This window comes from Dromaius novaehollandiae, chromosome 20 (genome assembly GCF_036370855.1).
Source record: "Dromaius novaehollandiae isolate bDroNov1 chromosome 20, bDroNov1.hap1, whole genome shotgun sequence".
In the NCBI taxonomy this organism is placed as follows: Eukaryota; Metazoa; Chordata; class Aves; order Casuariiformes; family Dromaiidae; genus Dromaius; species Dromaius novaehollandiae.
The window spans coordinates 4,364,340-4,380,729 of NC_088117.1; the positions used below are offsets into that span (position 1 = coordinate 4,364,340).

Consider the following 16,390-nt stretch of genomic DNA (forward strand, 5'->3'; position numbering starts at 1 on the left):
CTTAGTTGGGCATTTGTGTTCCTATCCCCGGGACTGCGGCAGGTTAGAGCAAAACCCCCGGGAGAGATGGGAGGGAAAAGGCGCAGAGCTGAGGATGCATCGCGGCTGCTCACGGACGCAGACGCTTTCCTTGCACTTTAGCCACACGGCCAGCCAGCACCTCCGGGCGCTGCAAGGAGATTCCGGCGCGTTTACCAAGGAGAAAAGGGGCCCCCCCAGGGATCTGGGGCCCCGCTCCTCCTCGCATTCCCGCGCACAGATGTCCATCCAGGCAGCACACCGGGGCACCTTTGCTCCCTTGCCACACGCCCTGAAGCCCCACGCTGGGGACAGCACCGTCATCCCTTTCGCCCGGCAGCCGCCTGCCAAAACGCTCCCGGGATGGGACCGCCGGGGCCAAGCGCAGCCATAGCCCCAAGTGGAGGCGGATGCAGAGCCACGGGCTCCACGGCGAGGAGGAGGAGCGGGAGGGCAGCCAAGCACAGTGCTGATAGCGGTGATAAGCCGCTTTGGGCAGGGCAGGAGGGCAGCCCGGAGCACCGCTCCAGCAGGCCGGGTCACCCAGGCAAGACTCTACCTTGCTGAGGCTCAGATGTCCCCTTCCAGCCCCAAAAGGTGACATCCTCCATCCCGCTGCCTGGGCCACCTTGTGCTTGGCCAGCCTGGAAACCTTCCTACCCACTGCCGGCCCATGCACACGCCAAGGCACAGGCTCCCTGTGCACCCCGATCCCCCGGGAGCCTCGCACCTGCCAGGGCTGGCACCCCTGGCCCCACATGCCCCAAGCCAGGCAGAAGCGGGGGTCTGTGGCCTGGGGCGTCTCCAATCCCAAGGTGTTCCCGGGACGTGCAGGTCCCCGGGGCTGCCACCTCTCCAGTTGTGTAAGGCAGGCAGAGCCAGGAGGCGAAATGAGATTGCCAGGGATTACAAGGAAAAGGCTCAGGCTGCCTGATTCTTTTTTCTAAAAGGAGCTCTTAAGCCACTGTTGTTTTCCTAGTGCTTCGGATTAGCGCCCGGGCGTGCGGGGTGGCTCGAGGCTCCCCAGAAGAGACCTTGTTTTCCTCCCCCAGCATCCGTCCCACTGCCGCAGGGACGCGTGCTCCAGTCCCGCCTGCTGCTACCTGCGCGACGTGAGCTCAGCTCCCACTGGCTCAGTTTATAAGTGCAAAGTACAAGATAAATATGGGTGCTGGCGGGTGACAACCCCTCCGCAGGTCCCCACAAACGCCCTTAGCCGCCTTGCCATGCTGTGCCCCGGGAAAGGCGCTGGCGGATGGGGCTCGCCATGGCCCCGTGCACCAGCGCTGACTTGCTGACTCCATCCCCAGCACTGCAGCTGGGGAGCCCGGGGTTTGGGGCTGCAGAGCAACAGGAGCACTCGGGGAGCTGGCCCAAAATAACAGCCCTGTTCTCCCTCTCTTGCAGAGATTATGCACGATGTGATCCGGAAAGTGAAGAAGAAGGGCGAATGGAAGGTGAGTGGGTGCAATGGAGCCAAGAGGGACCCCGGAGGGGCCAGAGGAGGAGGAGGAGGAGGGTGGAGAGGCAACAGCAGAGTGGGGTGGGGAGGAGGAAGCTGGGCAGGGGGAAGGTGCTGTTGGGTTTATCCGCATTGCTGCTGGGAGCCTATGGCTATAAGCAACAGTGGAGGGGCACTTCCCTCAGCCTTTGCTGCCAGGAGCACTGCCCCATCCCACGCCTGCCCCCGGCTGCCCGCCAGCCCCACGGCTCCCTGCTCATGCCGCTCTCCCCAGGTGCTGGTGGTGGACCAGCTCAGCATGCGCATGCTGTCCTCCTGCTGCAAAATGACCGACATCATGACGGAGGGCATAACAAGTGAGTACCGCTGCTCCTGGCCCCTTCCTAGGCCAGCCCCGACCTGCTCGGATCTGAGCCATCTCTCGCAAACCTTGCTGCATGAAGGACAAAATATCCCTCTCTAACAGGGAGCCATGACGACTGCTCCGTTCACAGCTGTGCAATAGCATGGCCGAGGGGTTTCAGACATCTCCATGGACATATCACTGCTCAGGGCACTGGCACGGCCCTAACCCAGCTCCCTTCCACTCTAGATGGGAGGACGCTGCCTTCTCTCACGCACAGCCAACTGTCTAGGTCTTGTGCTGAGCTGCTTTACAGGCTTCCCTTCTTGCCTGCTGGGGCTAGAGAAGCCTGAACATCTTGTCTCTTGGCAGTGTTTCAGTCCATGGAGACTGGGCATACGAGGAGGAGACCAGGTGTCGTTTTATGTCAGCCCTATAAATAGCTCCCTGCAGCACTTAGAAAGGAGAAGGAAAACACAGCCAGCCGACTGGGGGACGTTCAGTGCCGTGGGGGTTTGCCCCAGCCCCAACCTGCCTACCCCAGATCTTCACCAGCCTAGGGCTTGCTTTGCCTTTTCCTGTGGTTTTGTAGCAGGGAATTAGCTGGGATGGCTCCCTGTTTCCCAGGCAAGATGTGGAAACCAAGGCCTCGGTGGGTGCAGACAATCGCTGCGGTGGTACGAGAGCTGCCCGCAGTGGCAGCGGAGAGGTCTGGAGGGAGCTTTGGAACAGCCGCTTGGAGCAAGGCGCGTGCTGCGGGTCTTCCCGTACGGCCCCGGCACCTCTGGCTTCCAGCACAGACTGCCAGAAGCTGTGGCTACCAGCACAGCCCTAACGACAGGGACCGGAGCTTCACCCTCGAGTGGTCCCTTTTAGCAGAGGGACTTGAGATCAAAGCAATCACAGCACTGGGTCATGCAAACAAATCAGCCAACCTGCCCAGGGGAAGCCCTGCCAGGCATCCACACAAACAGCCCCAAATCTGGAGGTGCCCAAGCCATTCCTGGAGGGCCCTGCAGGGCTGGGGTGGGATGGGGAGATCCCCACCCAGCTCCACATGGGCAGGGGGAGTGCCTGGGGATGTTTTGGGAACCAAGGGCTTGGGAGGGCTGGTACTTTTCCTTGGGGGAGCTGCAATAACCATGTCTAGCCCCACGGACCCCAGCCTGGGTGAGGTGGGCCACGCACCCCTGCCTGTGCCCGGTCTGGTCCCTGGCACAGCCCTTGTGTTTCCTCCCCAGTTGTGGAAGATATCAACAAGCGCCGGGAGCCGCTCCCCAGCCTGGAGGCCGTCTATCTCATCACGCCCTCCGAGAAGGTGAATATCCCGTGCGAGGGTGCTGGGGCATGTGTCTGGCTCTGGGAGAGGGGAGGAGGGAGTGATGCCCAAGCGAGGAAGGAGCAGCCGTGCCCTTGGGAAATGACTCGGCTTTGGCAAGGATGACGGCACAGATGGGGCAGTGCCCCCAACCCAAGCCCTCTTAGGTGTGCAAAACCACGAGCGAAGGATCAGAGGCGCAAAGCTTTCGCTGTGCCAAAAGGGGAGGGAGAGCCCTGGATGCAGGATGCTGTTGCCAGCTGTTTGCAACAGCAGAGCTTCAACTCAAATGGCCTGCGACAAAGTCCTTCCTTGCCACCCAGGGACATAAAAACAACCCCTCTTAGTGCAGTTGCCCATTGCCTGCTACTCAATACTGCTCCATGCAGGGGAGATCCCAGCTTTGGGCCCAGAGCGGGTTCCCCATAGGGCAGCACTGTGCAGCCCCCCCAGCACCCCCAGCTCGTGGGTCTCGCAAGCCCGGCCAAGCTCATGCCCAGGAGATCCTGCCAAGACACTGGCAGTGCCTGGGTGAACCCGTGACGCAGCCCAGCACCCCAGGATGGGGTGGCTGGGATATGAGAGCCAGCTCACACGCCTGCCAGGGTTATGCAGCCACCACTAACGCAGCGAGTCGTGCCCAGCTCAGCCAGGTCCTTCTCTCTTGCAGTCCATCCACTCCCTCATCAACGACTTCAAGGACCCCCCCACCTCCAAGTACAGAGCAGCCCACGTCTTCTTCACTGACTGTGAGTATCTGTGGGGCCACTGCTCCCCACTGCCTCAGCACCAGCACCCCCTAATTCCCTGCTGGCACCTCCAGGGCAAGAAAAAAGGAGAAAGAGCAAACACCAAGCAGGGCCTGCAAGAGAGCAGTAGCCTCTTTATGCAGGACAGGACCCAAAAATGGGAGTCCTGCCAGGGAAGCCGATGCATCTGCCCTTTGAGGCAAAAACGTCCTCGTATGGGCCAAATGCTGCTGCGGGTAGTTCAAGCGGTCCGTGCTCTGGGCAGGCAGCCACGTGATCTACCAAGGCCTTGATGTTAGTGAAGTTCTGAAATTGAGCCTTCGCTCATGTTTATGGTGCTGCTGCTTCTCGCAGCTTCTTCCAGGAGCTGTTGAATGAGCCAGAGCCAATCTCGCCTGGTGTGCACGACCCCAGGGCTCAGTGGGGTTAATCTGTGTCCCAAGGACCTGGGTCCTTCATGGGTTGCATTGGTTCGGCATTAGCGCGAGCCTTCTCCCAGACTTCCTCTTTTCCACTGCTGGGAGCTTTTGTGCATTTTGCACTTTAACACAAATCCAGCCAGATCGGTCCCTGGATCCGTAGAGCTTTTATTGCTGGGCAGGGGCTGGGACTCAGGGACGCAGTGGGACAGCCCCTTCTGTGCTGGAGGGGACTGCGGAGGTGCTGCCCCGCTCCAACACAGCGGTGATGCCTGGCCCACACGCTCACGGACACAGCCAGATTTGCCCATGCCAAATGGGGATCCAAGCTCCCTTGCCGTGTCCGGGTGCAAATCTGGAGTGACAGCCCCTCCAAAGACATCCACATGGAAACCAAGAGACAGGAGAGGTTGTATCACTAAAACTCACACCAGAAAGCAGAGACGAGTGGCCCAAGTGCCAGGGACTGCATGAGCCTGCAGCCCCAAAGGGAGAGTGCATCATCCCACGGACCCCTGCGGGGTCACCATCCTCCATGGCACAGGTGCTCCTGTGGCCACCGTCCCCCAGGCACCTTGCTCTGGGACCAAAATGGAGGCAAAGCCCCCTGGGCCCTGCTGGCAGTGTCACCCTCACTGCAACAGCTGCCCCATGCCCTGAGCACTGCTCTCCTCCTCTCCTTCCAGCCTGCCCCGATGCCCTCTTCAACGAGCTGGTGAAATCCCGCGCCGCAAAGGTGATCAAAACCCTGACAGAGATCAACATTGCCTTCCTCCCATCCGAGTCGCAGGTGAGTCCCCAGCGGTGACCCGTCCCCCCTGGGTGGCCCAGGGAACAGGACAGCCAGGGGGTCCTCTGGGCGCTCCCCGACGCATCAGGGCTGCAAAGAGCCTGCAAACTCGCTGCGAAACCGCTGACCCCAGGGCTGGTGCTTTACCTCCCGCTCTGCTCTCTCCTTCCTGTCTCCTTCGATTATTTCTCGAGGCTGATCCGCTGCTGCGGATTTAGCAGCGCCGTGCTTTGGCCTCGCGCTAGCAGCCTGCATTGGCTGGCTCTGCCCCCCCCGCCCGGTGCGGCTGCTCAGCCAAGGGCACTGGGGAGCCGGGCCTCGGGCCATCTGCTGCCCAAGAGGCCCTTCCTCGCCAGCCAGAGGAGGTGGGGACTCGGGGGACAGGCACTGGGGAGGAACAGATGGCACTTGACTGTTTGGTGCCATTGACCCCTTACACAGCAAGTGTTGCTGTGCTCTGCCTCCCCGGAGAAGCAGGCGGAGGATAACTCTTGGCAGCCCCATGCACAGCAAAACTGGCATCTGGTCTTTACTGGTAGGATGGCCAGGGAGCAACGTGCCCCTGCTCCTCCTCAGTGCAGACAGCACCCGGTTCCCTGCCTGGGTGCAAATGCCTGCTCCGTGCAAGGGCTGAGAGGGTCTCCTGACCCTGGAGCTTGCCCCAGGGTGCCTTGCAGCATGCATGTGTGTAGGGGACCGAGACATGGAGCAGCAGCTAGGAAGGGAGTCAGGACTATCACGTGCAGAGGGCACCAAGCAGAGAGCAGACACCCGGAGCGGCTCCTTTCTCGAGCATCACTGTACTCACCAGCTGTCTGGACCCAGGGTTTGACCAGGGCCATTGCAGGGACATGGATCATTGCAGGGACATTGCAGGGTTTGAATCTGGTTTCCAAACACTCCAGGGTGTCCACATCCTTGCCCCCCCGCCAGCCACAGCCGCTGGATGGCCCTGGCACCAGGGCACGGGCAAAGGTGCTTTCCCCCCAGCATGCTGCTCCCTGGCAGCAGAACCGGGCTGGCTGATGGGGCTGCTCTGGCTGAACCTCAGCCAGTTTTCTTGGTCCTCTGGACGTCCCCAGCAACGTCTCTCCTTTAACCTCCCTCCTGCTTTATCTCCGCCTTCCCAGGTTTACTCCCTGGATTCTGCCGATTCCTTCCAAAGCTTTTACAGCCCACACAAGGCTCAGATGAAGAACCCGATCCTGGAGCGCCTGGCAGAGCAGATCGCCACGCTGTGCGCCACGCTGAAGGAGTACCCAGCAGTGCGGTACAGAGGGTAAGGGCAGCGCTGGTCCACGGTACCTCCCGAAGGAGGTATCCTTATTTCCATCTTCCCCTTAGAGCTATTTTAGCTCCCCTCTTGCTGGACTTCAATGAATCCTCCCTCTCGCAGACCCTCCCCACCAGCACTGCCTGCAGCCCTGGTGCTTGCTAGGGCACTGGAGATAGGTGGTGCCAGACTGGAGAAAGGTAGATGATAGGATGGACAGAAACACCCATGCCAGATTTTAAAACAATTTTTGATTCAGATGATGCTGCGGAGAGATGGGGTGTTTGGGAACCTGAAATCCATGTGGCCACCCCATGATTTAAGCTAGCAGAAGGACATCTAGTACTGTCCCTGCCTGTTGTAGAGCAAAGCAAAGTGGGACACCAAATTCCCCAAGGAGAATTGGAAAGTGACAAGACATGCTCAGGTCCCCTTTCTCCCATGAGCCAAGGCCATCGCACAGGTCAAACGAGCAGGTCCTCCCAGTCCCTCACCCACCTTTCACAGCCTTTGCCAGTGCTAGTTGTCTGCCCAAGGACTCCTTGGCCGCGGCGAGGGCAGAGGCAGGGACCTGACATACGCTTCCTGTCTTCTCCAGAGATTACAAAGACAACGCCATGCTGGCCCAGCTCATCCAGGACAAGCTGGATGCCTACAAGGCTGATGACCCCACTATGGGCGAGGTGAGTAGGGGCAGCACTGGCAGGCCCTTCTGGGGAAGGTACCAGGGCTCCAAAGCTTGGCTGGTATTTTATCCCTAAAGTCTGGTTCAAGCTCTTCCATGCAGTCAGGCTGCAAGCAGAGCCTGCCCTGTCTCTGATGGTCTGGCAGCTCCATTAATGCTAGACAAGAAGCACTGACCTGTCAGCAAGGTCCCCCGTGGTGGGCACACAGGTGCAGGATAGTTGTAGATACCCCCAAGGCATATAACCCTGACAGGGGGCTAGAAAATAGCCCTGGCTTCACCCCACCAACTGCAGATGCTGGAGGGCCCCCAGCTCTCCTGCTGACACCTCTCCCCTCTGGGTCTGCAGGGTCCGGACAAGGCTCGCTCCCAGCTCCTCATCTTGGATCGGGGCTTTGACCCTGTTTCCCCGGTACTGCATGAACTGACCTTCCAGGCAATGAGCTATGACCTGCTGCCCATCGAGAACGACGTCTACAAGTGAGTGTGGCGGTGCCACCCCCCAGCCCCAGGAGCGTGAACGATTGCTGAGGGAGCCCAGGGGAGTCAAACACTTGAGCAGGAATTAGAAGCTGAGACACAAAGTTTGAGCCTCCAGCTCAGCTGGTTTGCTCTGCCACACAAGTCATCAGACAGGAGAAATCACTACGACACACACAGTCTGGCAGACATTATATTGGCCAAGAGGAAGGCAGGATTTAGTGCAAAAGGAGCATTTCTAACCTTTAACCCTTTGCCCTTTCCCAATTATAGTCTAAACAGGTACAAGAAGGCAAGACATAAAACCAAGCTGAAATAACTCGTCCCAGCTCACTGGCAGAGCTAGGAACAAACCCCCAGTGCCTCCTCTGGAGCCTGGCCTGTGGGCAGCATGCTCACACTTTCACTGCCCTTGGGGACAGCGTGGCTTAGCAAGTTGGCACCCGTAGCCACACTGCTGGAGCTGCCTGTGCATCAGCTCTCGTCCTAGGTAGCAATTGCGCTCTCTCTGGCCGTTCCACAAAATCTTGCCCCTCTTACTCATTGCATACTACTATTCATCTTCAAAAGCCCAAGAGAAGAGCAGGTACTTAGAGAAGCATCGTCTCTCCTCTCCCAGTGCACCTGCTGGCAGAGGAATGATGCTTCTCTCATCAGAAAGGAGACTGCCAGAAATAGGAGGTTTCCCCAGAGTCTGGGCCTGGGAAGGGTTGGGCGAGACCTTGGTTCTACCCCACCCGGCACACTTTAATCTCAGATGATGCTGATTAGTAGGAATTTTCTCTGTGGGGACCTTGTATCCCTAGGGAGGGAGACATGTCTCTTGGGATGGGAATCCAAATTTTAGAGGTCAGTGGGGAAGGAGAAGCTGGGAAAAGAAAGGGTACAAGAAACACAACCTCAGGGGTCATTTGGCAGAGGAATGTCCCAGTGGGGACCACGTTGTGCTGTACGGCTACTAACAAGGACAGACGCTGCCCAAGCTCTGCAGACAACTCCATGCAGAGACCGAGACCACTGGGGAAGGGAACACATCCAGCCCAGGACTGGGAAAATTCCCCCTCTGGATGCTGCTGGAAAGAGGCCTCGAGGGCCCTAAAACCCCATCCTTCCTCTTTCCGCTCTAGCCTGGGTTAGGGGACACCTCTGGAGGACTGCTCCAGCAGAAAGGGGAGCGCATGCCCCGCGAACCCCACTCCCCTCCCTGACGCTTCCTGCTCTCCTCCCCAGGTACGAGACAAGTGGCATTGGAGAAGCCCGGGTGAAGGAGGTTCTCCTGGATGAGGATGACGACCTCTGGGTCACCTTACGCCACAAACACATCGCGGAGGTGTCCCAGTAAGTGTCCCTGCGGGCAGTTTGATGCCTGTCCAAACACCACACTGAGGAGCTAAGGGTGGGAGAGGAATTCAGCACTGCCGCCCAACTCACGGCGAGCCAGGCCACCAGCCCGGCTGCTAACCCGGCCGGTGTGCTCTCCACGTGGCTCTGCGTGCACCCGCTGCCCAGGAGAGCGGCCCGTCGCTGCCTGTGCAGCAAGGCTGAGCACATCCTGCGAGCGGAGGCAGGACGCAGGAAGGGCAAACGCCCGGGGTGTGCCCTGATGCCTTGGGCCAGGAGGAGCTGGACCACGTAGTGTGAGAAGGGGCAGCAGCGCTGCAGCCGAGTGCCATGCTGACCGCTGTGCCCTCCTCTTCTCCCCAGGGAGGTGACCCGATCCCTGAAGGAGTTTTCTTCAAGCAAGAGGATGAACACGGGCGACAAGGTGACCTGACTGCTTGCATTGAGCTGGGCTTCAGGGCCCCCCCAGCAGGGTACAGGCAGCCCCAGGGACTCAGCCACATGCCAGGACAAGTTGGGGCCTTGCGTGGATGCCTGATGCATAGCTCCATGAGGGGCCAAGCACATGCAGTTCCCTGCTGGCCCTAGCCAGCTGTGGGGGCAACTCCGTAGCTGAGGAGCAACCAGGAGTATTTGAGCATGTTCAAATGCTGCTTCACTTTATCCTATGCCTGGGGCTGAGGAAACAAGGAAGGGACTTTAGAGACTGTAGCAAGCAGGATGGTGGTGGCCTGGTGATTGAGGTGTGCTGCTTTGGGAGAGCACCAAGTTGAAGGGCATCGCTTTGCAGCAGAGCAGAGGTCTGTGCATGCCTCGATGGTGCTGCTTCTGCTTCTGGCCAGTCCCTTTCTGGAGACACCAAGTTCTAGGCAGTGAGGAGATCATATCAAAACCAAATGTAAGAATGGCCAGAAACTGAAAACATCATCTCAGCCTCAGGCAAGTGCACAGGCAAGGCCCCCAGGAGGGTCCTGGGAGGTGTGTTCTCCAGGGATTCCCTCCCCTTTTCTCTAGTTTCTGCAGTTACAGATCTTCCCCCTGCTCCTCAGACTCATCACCAGCTGATGAAACACAGCACTATCGCAGCACACATCACCAAAACCCTCAAGAGACAGAGAATCTCATTTGGACATGAGTCCTTGGCAGAGCTGTCACCTCCTTTGTCCCTCTCTGCTAACTGTCCCACTCACAGCCATAAGTCCATGGCCGGTAAGTGACTGTGTCTCCTCCCCTTGCAGACCACCATGAGAGACCTGTCCCAGATGCTGAAGAAGATGCCACAGTACCAGAAGGAGCTCAGCAAGGTAAAAACAAATAAGAAAACCGGTCCATGGAGAGCAGATGGTGCCTGAGCAACCTGCACAGGGGATGTTCAGAGGCAGCTTTCTCCAGGCCACTCCAGCAGGTCTCCAGCCATGAGGAGGAGCTGGCAAGGGGCAGCATCCCCCCACAGCCAACATGGGCTGGCACGCACAACACGGGGCACACTCAGTTCTGGGCTGAGGCCTGGGTTTGCAAGCTGGGGGTGGCGGTAAGGGGACCTTTGGCTGCTCCCAATGCCATCAGGGTGTCTGCACTGCTTGTGTCTCCCCAGTACTCTACTCACCTGCACCTGGCTGAAGACTGCATGAAGCACTACCAAGGCACAGTGGATAAGCTCTGCAGAGTTGAACAGGTACTGGCTTCCCTGGCTTCCACAACCCCCCACCTCCGAACAGGGAAAACTGGGATAGCTGCTCCTGCCTGACCTCACAGCGCCGGCACTGAGCCCAGGGCAAAGCGGTGATCAGTGCGTGTATTCTCTGCAGGACCTGGCCATGGGCACTGACGCTGAAGGAGAGAAGATCAAGGACCCCATGAGGGCCATTGTCCCCATCCTGCTGGATGGGAACGTCAGCACCTACGACAAGATCCGCATCATCTTGCTCTACATCTTCCTGAAGAACGGTGAGGAGGAGGGAGCTCAGCAGGCAGGACAGGGAGGGCTGGGGGGAGAGGGTGAAAGGGATGGAGAGTGGGTGAGGAGAAATGCAGGCAGCTCTCTTCAGCACAGAGCTTGATGTTTGACCAAGATAAGCCAAACGGAAAGGCACAGTCCCAGTTCATCATCAGAGTCTCTGAGGCGGTTTCCCACTCCTTAAATGCCCTAACAAACCACACTGAAAACTTTGAGTGTCCTATACACTCAGACACGCACAGGCAACTGCACACGAGACCAGAGCAGACTCAGACCGCCGTCTCACAGAGCTCTCCATCCCCATCAGTATGTCCTGTCCACTCTGAGGTCTCCGAGTGCTTCCCAGCAGGGCTCACCCCCCATGCAGGCGGGTTACGGGGATGGAGCAACTGGTGTAAAGTCACTCTGCAGCCCAAGGGCAGAACCAGGAACAGACTTGGCTGAGTTCACATTGCTCCCCACATAGTCAAAGGGCAGGAGAAAATGGAGAATTTGTGTATAAGGTTAATAGATGTATTCTTCTCCAAAGGACAGGAGGGCTCTTGTGGGGTGGAAAACACAGGGAAAGGTAGGATCAGAGCAGCAGAAAGCTGCCTGGTGTCTACTGAGCACTCCCTGGCTGACAGCAGGGCGGGTGTCCCAAGGTGTGGATGGAGGTGTTGTGTCCCTGCTTGGGTGCATTTCATAGGAGGATGCCGCTTCCCTATTTGCATTTCCAGGTATCACTGAGGAAAACCTGAACAAACTGATCCAGCATGCTCAGATCCCTGCAGAGGACAGCGAGATCATCACCAACATGGCCCACCTTGGGGTGCCCATCATCACAGACGTGAGTGTCCGACTCCCTTTCCCCACGGTCCTCCTTGGGTCTAGGGAGAGCCACCAGGACCCTGTAAGCACTGACTCTAGGTGTGACTTTTTACCATGGGAACTACTTCACCAGGAAGCCACCAAGGCCCCCCAGAGCATTTCCTATGGGGTCACTCTGACCCCACGGCGTGGGTTCAGCCCCAGATGCACAGGGACCGTGTCCCGGTGCAAGGCCCACAGGAGCCACTGGGGCTCAGAGTGTCTCTTGCTGTTTGTGCCCAGTCCACCCTGCGCCGCCGGAGCAAGCCGGAGCGGAAGGAGCGGATCAGCGAGCAGACCTACCAGCTCTCCCGATGGACCCCTGTTATTAAGGACATCATGGAGGTGAGTCCATAAGGATGGGGAACAGAGCAGGGACCTCAGCACGCCCAGGAAGAGACCTGCAGAGAGCAGGGTACTTCCAACTCATGGCATCACTCCCAAAACAGGCACTAAAAGCTGCTTGCAACAGGAGTCCCACAGCCTCCCCTCTAACTTCTCCAGGCCTTCATGGCCCTACAGTGTCCATGGAAGGAGGGAGTTTTCTTTACAGTTTTAGCAAGGCTGGGGTGATTTATGATGCAGCATGTCCCACCCTACCTGGTGTGCCCTTCCCCTCGCACTACTCCTGACCCTCCACTTGCGCTCTGGGTCCCAGGCTGGGATGCCCACTTTGTATTTGTACAGCACCTAGCGCACAGGTGAGCTGGCAGCTCCTGAGCATCACCACAGTACAACCAAATAAACCAGGTGTTTCTTGTGCCATATAGTGTGTTAAAGCGAGGCACACCTGGGCTATATCCTCACCCAGCGTTACTCACACCCCTGAGCAAGCAGACACACGCAGCACCGTTGCTGCAGGTACAGGCACAATCCTGCCACTCACAGAAGCACCTCCTCAGTGCCAATATCAGCATATGCCGTTCAGCTGAGTGCTGCACTCACGTAGCAGCAGACAGAGCCAAAAAATGATCTTCAAGCATCACCTTCCTCCGCACCCCCTTCTTCTCTTGGCCACCCCTCGAGGACCAGAGCAGCCTCACAGGGTTTGCCTAGAGCCAGGTGGATCACGGGCACTGACACAGACATGGGCATTTTCCACCTGATCTGACAGGCAGACAAACCCCAGAGCCACATTTTGGGAGGATTTCTGCAGCTTAGCACCACCCTGAGGGCACCGATTACGAGTTCAGCCGAAATTCCCTTCATTACAGTCTAGGCAGCCTGCTCACTGCAGACCTGGGAGTGCTCTCCAGAGCATGTATAACACCAGCTTGACTCTTGCCTTCCCCTACTGAAGTCTGGCCAAGCTCTCCCACCACCTTTGCTACTCCAGAGCACCCCTAAAAACTAGCACCCGCATCGCCAAGATCAGAGGGGATCGCGTAGGGCAACCTGGTCTCAGGAACATCTTGCAGACAGCCTTAATCCTCCACTATTATCACCAAGAAAGAAATACCCCTTTCCTTACCTCTTCACCAAATGCTCAGCCTGGGCCACATGTTGTAGATGTAAAGCCTCCAACTCTGCCCAGGCCACTGAAATCCTGCTCAGGCTACTGAAATCTTCCTCAGGGGAAGGGAAGTCTTTCTCCCTCCCTCTTTGCCCTACCTTGCCGGACATCCCCAAGCTCAGGGGGAGCCTTAGGCCATGCCCCATGGTGCAGATCCCTGGCTCTGCCTCTGCCCCACAGGGAAACCAGCACCACCTCCCTCCTCCCAAGTGCACAGTATTACAAGAATTTAACCAAATTGTTGCAAAAAGTAGGCCCATGCAAATGTATGCAAATGTATGTAAATAAAGCCAGCTGGGTCCTCCATGCTGTGGGGCTGTGCTGTGGAGGTGGGACAGGGAGCAGGATGCCGCTGGGTTGGGGACGGGGGCTGTGCACGGCACCTGGCTCCTCGCTAAACCCTCGCCCGGGGCTTTTCTCCCGGCAGGACGCTATCGACGACAAGCTGGACACCAAGCACTACCCTTATATCTCCACCCGCTCCTCCGCCTCCTTCAGCACCACTGCCGTCAGGTGGGTCCCGGCTCTCCCCGCCGAAACGCCGTGGCCCGACCTCCCCCCTTCCGGCATCCGCAGGGCTGATAAGCCTCTGGCCGAGGCTCCCGCCGTCCGGCCGATCACCGGCATGAATAAATATCACCTTTAGCATCCAGCCCCTACCTGCCCGGATGGGCCGTGTCCTTCTGCAGGCTGGCGAGGCCAGGAAATATGAGCCCCTTGCACAGATGGGAAAACTGAGGCAGGGCTAGATTAAGTGTCTCGCCCAAGGTTAGCGGGGAGGATTGAAGTGCTCAGTCTTGCCTTGCTCTTGAGGGGGCATCCAGCACACCTCCCGCCCTCCTCCCCAGGCCCGGCCCCCCCGCCGGCCCCCCTCGGCCGTTACGGCTCGCCGCAGCGAGGGCAGAGGCCGGCTGGGCTATTCCTCCTCACCCCGTCGCTCTCTCCCCTCCCCAGTGCCCGCTACGGTCACTGGCACAAGAACAAGGCGCCCGGCGAGTACAGAAGCGGCCCCCGCCTCATCATCTTCATCCTGGGCGGCGTGAGCATGAACGAAATGCGCTGCGCCTACGAGGTGACGCAAGCCAGCGGCAAGTGGGAGGTGCTAATAGGTGAGTGGGGGGCGCCGGGGCCCCGCGCACCCGCCGCCGCGCTCGCCGCCTCATCCCACGCTCCGCTCCGCCGCCCCGCTCCCGGCGCGGCTCCTCGCGGCCGGCGGCCGGCCGACAAAATCCAGCCTCCGGATGACTGCATGAGCAGGACCCGCGCGGAAAGGTCTTCTCCTGCTGCCCAGCGTCACCCCTGCGCCCCGCTGTCCCCCCCGGGACAGGACGTGCCCCTCTGCCCATCCCCACCACCTCCTAGGTCCCCCCCTTCCTCTCCTCGGCTGGTTTTGCTTCCCACAGTTCAGATGGAGCTGGGCGAGAGGGAAGGGAGTTTGCATCCCAAAGTGATCTGGTCGCTCCCACCGGTCGCACTCTTTTCCTGGAGGTTATTTAAGAGAGGGAGAGAGAAAGGAAGGAAGGAAGGCAGGAGTGCGAGCCAGCACACCGGCCAGCACAACCTGCTGCTGCAGGCCTGGGCGTTCGCTGTTGGAGTGGCTGGCTGACACACATCGCGTGTGCGGCGGTCGGATGTGCATCGTGTGTGTAGCCTGACACGCATTGCCTGTGCAGTGGTTGGATGTGCATCGTGTGTGTAGCTTGACACGCGTTGCGTGTGCATTGGTTGGTTGTGCATCGCGTGCACAGCCTGACACACATTGTGTGTGCTGTGGTTGGTTGTGCATTGTGTGTGCAGCCTGACACGCATTGCGTGTGCAGCAGCCTGCCATGCATCACATGTGCAGCCTGCCATGCATTGCATATGCAGCAGTCTGATGCACACCATGTGTGCAGCCTGCCCTGCACTGCGTGTGCAGCAGTCAGATGCACATCACTTGTGCAGCCTGCCACGCGTTGCATATACATCAGTCTGATGCACTTGCATGTGTAGCCTGCCCTGCATTGCATGTGCGGCAGTATGATGAACATCACATGTGCAGCCTGCCACATGTTGCATATGCAGCAGTCTGATGCACATCACTTGTGCAGCCTGCCACGCATTGCGTGTGCAAGTCTGATGCGCATCACGTGTGCGGCCTGCCCTGCATTGCATGTACAACAGTCCGATGCACATCATGTGTGCAGCCTGCCCTGCACTGTGTGTGCAGCAGTGAGATGCACATCACTTGTGCAGCCTGCCACGCATTGCATATACATCAGTCTGATGCATATCACATGTGCAGTCTGCCCTGCACTGCATGTGCGGCAGTCTGATGCGCATCGCGTGCGCAGCCTGCCCTGCATTGCGCGTGCAGCAGCCCGACACGCGTGGTGGGTGCAGCCGGATGTGCATGGTGTGTGCATCGTGTGCGCAGGGTCCGGCCATACTTAGCAGGAAGGGCCGGGGGGTCAGGCATGAAGCATATGGGCAGTGTGGCAAGGTGGACGCGCTGCCTGGAGCTAGCAGGGGCTTCTGGGCACCCAAACTCCCTGGGGGTTCCCAAAACAGGGCCAGGTGCAAGGTGCACAGCTGGAGAGGCACCACGCGGTGCTGCCGCAGCTCAGCCGGCGCAGGGTGAGGCCGCTACCTCGTCCGCTCGCCGGATCCCCCCCTCCCGGCACTTCTCACCATCCTCCCGCGGGGGAGAGGTCCCCGCCGGCGGGGTGCATGCCGCGTGGCCCCCGCTCGCCCTCCATCGCCATCGCGCCGCGGCGGGCGCCGCCGCCGCCCCGCAGTCAGCCCGCCTCTGTTCTCCCGCAGGTGCTACTCACATTCTCACTCCCACCAAATTTCTCGCGGACCTGAGGCACCCCGACTTCAGGGACTCCACTAGGGTCTCATTTGAGGATCAGGCTCCAGCAATGGAGTGAGCCAAAGCAACCAAGTAAAGGCAGCCTGCTCCAGCAAAAGAAACTCTTCCTCCCCGAAGGGTTTCCTTTGAGGCTCCTCTTCCTCCTCCCGTTCATTATTGGTTTTCGCCTCTCTCCTTTCAGTTTGCTTTTTCCTTTTCGGTTCTCGGACGGGAAAAGCGCTTGCGGGTCGGCCTCCCCGCCCCAAACGCGCCCGGCGCTGCCTCCCGGGGGTGACGCCGGCGAGGGGGGAGCGGCCGGGTGGCCGGGGCGATGCAGGCAGCCCCTCGCTGCCCGCCGAG

At 59.1% G+C, this 16,390-nt stretch overlaps 1 protein-coding gene across 2 annotated transcripts in view; it reads left to right on the top strand.

Moving 5' to 3' along the window:
• The window catches only part of STXBP1 (syntaxin binding protein 1), a 35,749-nt gene that overhangs the window by 17,298 nt on the left and 2,061 nt on the right, over nt 1-16,390 (top strand). The window contains exons 2-19 of one of the 2 annotated variants that reach the window (XM_026113814.2): nt 1,426-1,475; nt 1,755-1,836; nt 3,065-3,141; nt 3,812-3,890; nt 4,996-5,099; nt 6,230-6,378; nt 6,971-7,055; nt 7,407-7,537; nt 8,768-8,875; nt 9,242-9,302; nt 10,117-10,182; nt 10,473-10,553; nt 10,687-10,825; nt 11,555-11,664; nt 11,928-12,029; nt 13,625-13,710; nt 14,152-14,306; nt 16,000-16,123. In XM_026113814.2, coding sequence (XP_025969599.1) covers nt 1,426-1,475; nt 1,755-1,836; nt 3,065-3,141; nt 3,812-3,890; nt 4,996-5,099; nt 6,230-6,378; nt 6,971-7,055; nt 7,407-7,537; nt 8,768-8,875; nt 9,242-9,302; nt 10,117-10,182; nt 10,473-10,553; nt 10,687-10,825; nt 11,555-11,664; nt 11,928-12,029; nt 13,625-13,710; nt 14,152-14,306; nt 16,000-16,109 — 1,775 coding nt within the window. In that variant the 3' untranslated portion in view covers nt 16,110-16,123. The remainder of the gene's footprint in view (nt 1-1,425; nt 1,476-1,754; nt 1,837-3,064; nt 3,142-3,811; nt 3,891-4,995; nt 5,100-6,229; nt 6,379-6,970; nt 7,056-7,406; nt 7,538-8,767; nt 8,876-9,241; nt 9,303-10,116; nt 10,183-10,472; nt 10,554-10,686; nt 10,826-11,554; nt 11,665-11,927; nt 12,030-13,624; nt 13,711-14,151; nt 14,307-15,999; nt 16,124-16,390) is intronic. The other variant, XM_026113815.2, reaches the window with a different exon arrangement.